The following is a 6,754-nucleotide window of genomic DNA, read 5'->3' as shown; positions in this document are numbered from 1 at the left end:
CCTTCCTTCCGAGGAGTGGCTGGTGGGTTTGAACCGCCAGCCGTCTGGTTAGCAGGCAAGTGTCTTAGCCACTATGCTACCAGAGCTCCTCTTTAGCACCTTAAAAAGGTCCTTTCAGCAATATTTGCCCAGTGTTATATGTTGTTTGACTGTTGCTTCCATGGGCACTGACCGTGGACAAAGTAAAATGAAATCCTTTACAACTTCAATCTTTTCTCCATTTATCATGATGTCACCATTTGTCTATTTGTGAGGATTTTTGTTTTCTTTAACTTGAGGTGTAATCCATATTGCAGACTGTAATCCTTGACCTTCATCAGTAAGTGCTTCAAATCATCTTCACTTTCATCAAGTAAGATGGTCTTATCTGCATATTGCAGGTTGTTAATGAGTCTTCCTCAAATCCTATGTGGTACTCTTCTTCCTACAATCCAGCTTCACAGAATACTTGTTCAGCATGAAGACCAAGTAAGATCAGATTACAACCTTGATACACATCCTTACTGATTTTAAACCATGCAGTATCCCTTTGTTCTTTTTGAACGACAGTCTCCTGCTCTATGTAAAGGTTCCTCATGAGCACAATTAAGTGGTTTGGAATTCCCTTCTTCATGATGTTATGGATAATTTGTGATGATCCACACAGTTGAATGCTTTTGCATAGTCAACACAACACAGGTAAACATCTTTCTGGTATTCTTTGCTTTCAGCCAAGATCCATCTGCCATCAGCAATAATATCCCTCATTCCAAATCCACTTTTGAATACACCTTGAATTTCTAGAAGTTCCTTGTCAACATATGGTTGCAACCATTTTTGAAGTATCATCAGCAAAATTTTGCTTGCACGTGATATTAATGACATTGTTCGATAATTTATACATTCTGTTGGATCACCTTTCTTTGAAATAAGTATAAATATGGATGTCTTCCAGTTAGTTGGCCAGGGAGCTGTGTTCCAAATTTCTTGGCATAAACAAGTACCTCCAATGCTGTATCCATTTTTTAAAACATCTCAATGAGTATTCAATTAATTCCTGAAACCTTGTTTTTCACCAATTCCTTCAATGAAGCTTGGACTTTTTCCTTCAATACCATTGGTTCTTGTTCACATGCTCTCTCCTGAAATAGCTAAAGGCAGACCAATTCTTTTTGGTACAGTGACTCTATGTATTCCTTCCATCTTCTTTTAATGCTTCCTGCATTTGTTTGATATTTTGGCCATAGAATCCTTCAATACTGCAACTCAAGGCTTAAATTTTAATTTTAATTCTTTCAACTTGAGAAATGCTGAACATGTTCCTCCCCTCTGTTTTTCTAACTCCAGGTCTTTGCACTTTTCATTTTAATACTTTACTTTGTCTTCTCAAGCCACCCTTTGAAATCTTCTTTTCATCATGTCTTCCATTTGTTTTACTTCCTCTTTGTTTAAGAGCAAATTTCAGAATCTCATCTAACATCTATTTTAATCTTTCTTTCTTTTCCTGTCTTCTTAATGACTTTTTACTTTCTTCATGTATGATATTCTTCTTCATGTATGAGTTGTGATCCCACAACCCATCTAGTCTTCAGTCATCGGTGTTCAATGTGTCAAACCCATTCCAGAAATGGTCTCTAAATTTTGTTATGTTGTTCTTAGGTGCTGCTGAGTCATCTCTGACTCATAGTGACCTTATGTACAACAGAACGAAACACTGCCTGGTCCTGTGCCAGCCTCACAATCCTTGCTATACTTGAGCCCATCGTTGCAGCCACTGTGTCAATCCACCCTGTTAAGGGCTTTCCCCTTTTTCATTGACCCTCCACTTTACCAAGCATGTTACGCTTCTCCAGAAAATGATCGCTTCTGACATGACCAAAGTACGTGAGACAAACTCTGGCCATTCTCACTTCCAAGGAGCATTCTGGCTGCACTCCTTCCAGCACAGATTTGTTAGTTCTTTTAGAAGTCTATGGTACTTTCAGCATTCTTCACCAACACCACAACTCAAAAGCATCAATTCTTCTTTGGTCTTCCTTATTCATTGTCCAGCTCTCATATGTATATGTTGTTGTTATGTGCCATCGAGTCAGACCCAACGCACAGAAACCCTTCCTTGGGTTTCCAAGGCAGTATCACTACTGAAGTAGATTGCCCAACCTTCCTTCCGAGGAGGCGACTGAAAATACCATGGCTTGGGTTAGGCACATCTTAGTCTTCAAGGAGACATCTTTGCTCTTCAGCACTTGAAAGAGGTCTTTTGCAGCAGATTTGCCCAACGCAACATGTCATCTGATGTTTTGACTGCTGCATCCATTAGTGTTGACTGTAGAACCAAATAATATGAAGTCTTTCACAACTTCAATCTTTTCTCCTTCTATCATGATGCTGCTTATTGTTCCAGTTGTGAGTATTTTTGTTATACTGAGGTGTAATTCATACTGCAGACTGTAGTCTTCAATCTGTATCAGTAAGTGCTTCAAGTCATCCTCCCTTTCAGCAAGCAAAGTTCTGTCATCTGCATATCGCATGCTGGTAATGAGTCTTCCTCCAATCCTGATGCCATGTTCTTCTTCATATAGTCCAGCTTCTCAGATTATTTGCTCAGCATACAGATCAAATAAATACAGTGCAAGGACACAACCCTAACACATTCCCTTCCTGATTTTAAACCATGCAGCATCCCCTTGTTCTATTTGAATGACAGCCTCCTGGTCTATGTACAGGTTCCTCATGAGTACAATTAAGTGTTCTGGAATTCTCATTCTTCTCAATGTTATTCATAATTTTTTATGATCCATACAATCAAATGCTTTTGCATAGTCAATAAAACACAGGTAATCATCTTTCTGGTATTCTTTGCTTTGAGCCAAGATCCATCTGACATCAGTGATGATATTACTCATTCCACTTCCTCTTCTGAATCCAGGTTGCATTTCTGGAAGTTCTTTGTCAATATACTGCTGCAACTGCAGTATCTTCAGCAACATTTTACTTGCATGTGATATTAATGATATTGTTTGATAATTTCCACAATCTGTGGGATCACCTTTCTTTGAAATGGATACAAATATTGATCTCTTCCAGTCAGTTGGCCAGGTAGCTGTCTTCCAAATCTCTTGGCATAGCCAAGATAAGAAAGAAGAGGCCATCCACCTAGTCTGTCTTAGTCTGGAAGCTCTGCTGAAACCTGTCCACCATGGTGACCCTGCTGGTATTTGAAATACTGGTGGCATAACTTCCTGCATCACAGGAACACGCAAGCCACCACAGTACAACAAACTGACAGACAAGTGTTAGATGAATTTGTAGTGGTTACTTATGAAACTTAAAAAAATAAATTTTTACTATTGATTACCAATAACAGTTTGATATATTCTATTAAACAGAAGCACTATTAAATTTTTCACTAACATTTCTTAGTTCTAAATCACTAAACATTATTGCATTTTACACTCTCAGAGATATTTCTCCCTGGTGGTTATTTCTCATGAGTTGTTCAGAAATGATGTCTAATTTTAGCCTACCTTAGCAATCAACCTGGCAAGAGCCATATAAATAAAAGCTGCTCTTAAGTGGCACCTGCATGAGACTGAGATACAACAGAAAACTCTTGCTTAAAGATAGTTTATGTTTTATTTCCTACCTGCCATTTTCTTTTCCTTTTAAATCTCTACTAAGCTTGTAAAAAGTTGAGGAAAGCAGCATTCTTTTTGGATTATTTATTTTTGTGGCTCTGGGCAAAAACTTTCCTCATTAATAATAAAATATTTTCTGGAAGCCAATAGAATGTCCAAACATCCTATCCTGTGCCCTAGAAAATCTTCAAGGAAACTTGTCCCATTAATTTTCACTTAATAAACAAAGTAAAACTAAAATTTGAAAACTCATAAATGTATAATGATTTATGAAAGTTAAAATGTTTAATGGCCTCAATTATGTTATCCTAAATATTTCAATTTATCCTTAAGCCAAAAAGAGACAGAAGGTATAACTTATTCCATACTAAATTTAAAAATTCAACTGTTTTATAAAATATTCTTAAGTAACTTATTAAATCTCTCATTTCAAAGAAGATAAAAGAAGAAATCATTCATCTAATATAGAACATTTACTTACTCTCACATTCAGCTTCAAGTTCTTCTAATCCAGTTTGCATGGTAGTGATGTTAATTTCAGCTGGTGCTTGAGATGTTTCCATATTGTCAGGTGCCCCCATTACATTATCAATGGTTGTTTCCAATAAGTCCGGGCTATCTAGCAAATCAATATTCAGAGGCAAGCTGTAAAGGTAATAGAAAACTTACTTGGACTTGCAATTTAATATACAAAGAATTTTAAATACTAGCAAAAATCTTTGTTGGAAAAAAATTTATCATAGACTTTGCATTCCAAATGGTCTTATTTGTATGTCAAACATTGGGAGCAATACAAAAACAGAAAGCAGCACAAAGAGAGATCCCTGGAGGTCTGCAGAAGGACCTCAAGAATTCAGTAGTGTACTAATCAGGACTAATCTGTGTGAAGGCTGGGAAAAGAACCATACAAAGGATGAGAAGGAACCAATAGTACTCACAGTGGGCCAAGACCAGTGCCTGTTTACACAGAAAGACTAAAAAACGTAATTCACAGGGCATTGTGTACAGCATTTAGGAAGTTTTACCACAATAGTAGAAAAGATTAACAACCCTAGACTGAGCAATGTTCCAGACATACCTAACAAATCATAAAAGCAAGACCTGAAAGGATCACAAACTGTTTTCAAGTAACTTAACTGAATCTCAAAACAAAGCTCAAGAATAAATTATTTAAAAAAAAAAAAAATCCAATACTCAACAAGGTAAAATTTACAGCATCAAGCAACCACTCAAAGATTACCAGGAATGCAAAGAGGCAGAAAAAGACAACACATATTGAAGACAGTAATGAATCAATTGAAACTGACCCAGAATAAATATGTAAGAAATAGTGCCTGCTTTATTTTCCAAATTGATGAGGACTATAAATCCACAGATCCAAGAATCCCAATGAACTTTAAGCATAAGAAACATGCAAGGCATATCATAATCAAACTGCTTAAAATGAGTGATAAAAAGGTTCAGATCCAGACCACCACAAGAAAGCGAGTCACAGGAAATTTTTTGGTTTCTCAATGCATATAAAAGTTATGTTTATACTCTAGTGTAGTCTATCAAGTGTGCAATAATAGCATTATGAAAAAATTGGAATAATGTGAGAATTAACAAAATGTGACAAAGAGACACAAAGTTAGCATATCCTATTAGAAAATTCATGCTGACAGTTTTGTTCAACTCAGGGTTACCACCAACTTTCAATTTGTGAAAATAAAATGCAGTATTTGCAAGACACAATAAAACAAGGTATGCCAGTAATAAAGATGACAATAGATTTTCTTATCAGAAACAATGAAATCTAGATAGGTGAAGCAACATCTTGAAATACTGAAAGAGAGAACTATCAACCAAAACTTTGTATCTGGCAACAATAGCTTTCAAAATTAAAAGTAAAGTAGGTATACTTTACTTGGGTATAGCCAAGAGAAATGAAAACATGTTCACACAGAAACTTGTACCTGAATGTTCACAGCAGCATTATTCACAGTAGTCCAAACATGGAAACTACCCAAATGCTCATGAAATGATTAATGGACAAATAAAATGAAGTATATCCATACAGTTGATAATTATTTGGCAATAAAAAACAATGAAGTGAGGGAAATTATATGGCTCCTTCACCCTAGCTAAAAGCCTAACACATTTGACTGCTAACTAGAAGGTTGGTGGTTCAAACTCACCAGTTTCTCTGTGGAACGAAGATGGGGCAATCTACTTCCATAAAGATTTACTGCCTCAGAAACCCAATGGGGATTACTATGAGTTGGAATTGACTCGATGGCAGTGAGTTTGGTTTTTTTGGTTTCACCCTGGCTTCAATATGGATAGTAAGACTAGAGAAGGTCAGAATGGAGGCTGTTGTTAATAATGCAGGAATCTGGCCGTCAACTTTGATCCCCTCTCTCTACCTTTAATCCAATCAACTCTGTGTAACAGTAGGACACACAGAGGCCAGACTTTGGCAGGTTTATAAGACATGGTAGACACTTCAGATTTTATGGTAGTTAACAATGAGAGAACAATTAAAAGAGGGTTTCAAGTAAGTGAGCATCATTAATAGGTTTGTGTCTTAGAGAGACCTCTTTTATGCCAGATGAAGGATGAATTAGACAGTGACAAGTTCTATCAACTCTACAAAAGCCCTGGTGATACAGTGGTTAAATGCTAGGCTGCTAACTGGAAGCTCAGTAGTTCAAACCCACCAGCAGCACCAGTGGGAAGATGTGTAGCCATCTGCTTCGTGAAGACTTATAGCCTTAGAATCTCTGTGGGATAGTTCTACTCCATCCGTTAGGGTCACGATAAGTAGGAATCAATTAACTGGCAATGAATTATTAATTCCACATCTTAAATACTTCACAAAACAGTCCATTTAGCTCCCTTTCAGCCAACAGTGCCCTAGTCTTGGCCTTTATCATGTCTCCCCATATCACTATCCAAAACCAAACCAAACCTGTTGTCAAAGAGTCGCTTCTGTCCCCAAGAAACCCTACAGGACAGAAAGGGGATTAAAAGCCAGGAAGCCAGAGAGAAGAGCAATCAGCCGAAGGGATTAGGTGAGGAAAGGAAACTCAGGCCCACCCAGAGTACCAGGCCGGAACAGGAGGAGAAAGGGAATAAAAGCCAGGAACCCGGACAGA

The 6,754-nt window shown here is 37.3% G+C and overlaps 1 protein-coding gene across 1 annotated transcript in view; it reads right to left on the bottom strand.

The window, feature by feature from the left end:
* The window catches only part of EPB41L5 (erythrocyte membrane protein band 4.1 like 5), a 334,801-nt gene that overhangs the window by 62,307 nt on the left and 265,740 nt on the right, over positions 1-6,754 (bottom strand). Inside the window, exon 16 of the mRNA XM_042780516.1 lies at positions 4,099-4,262. Coding sequence (XP_042636450.1) covers positions 4,099-4,262 — 164 coding nt within the window. The remainder of the gene's footprint in view (positions 1-4,098; positions 4,263-6,754) is intronic.

This window comes from Orycteropus afer, unplaced genomic scaffold (assembly GCF_000298275.1).
Source record: "Orycteropus afer afer isolate SDZICR_OR568_19922 unplaced genomic scaffold, OryAfe1.0 scaffold00004, whole genome shotgun sequence".
Classification (NCBI taxonomy): Eukaryota; Metazoa; Chordata; class Mammalia; order Tubulidentata; family Orycteropodidae; genus Orycteropus; species Orycteropus afer.
The sequence above is the reverse complement of the archived record's forward strand: the minus strand, read 5'-3'. Positions and strand labels throughout refer to the sequence as shown.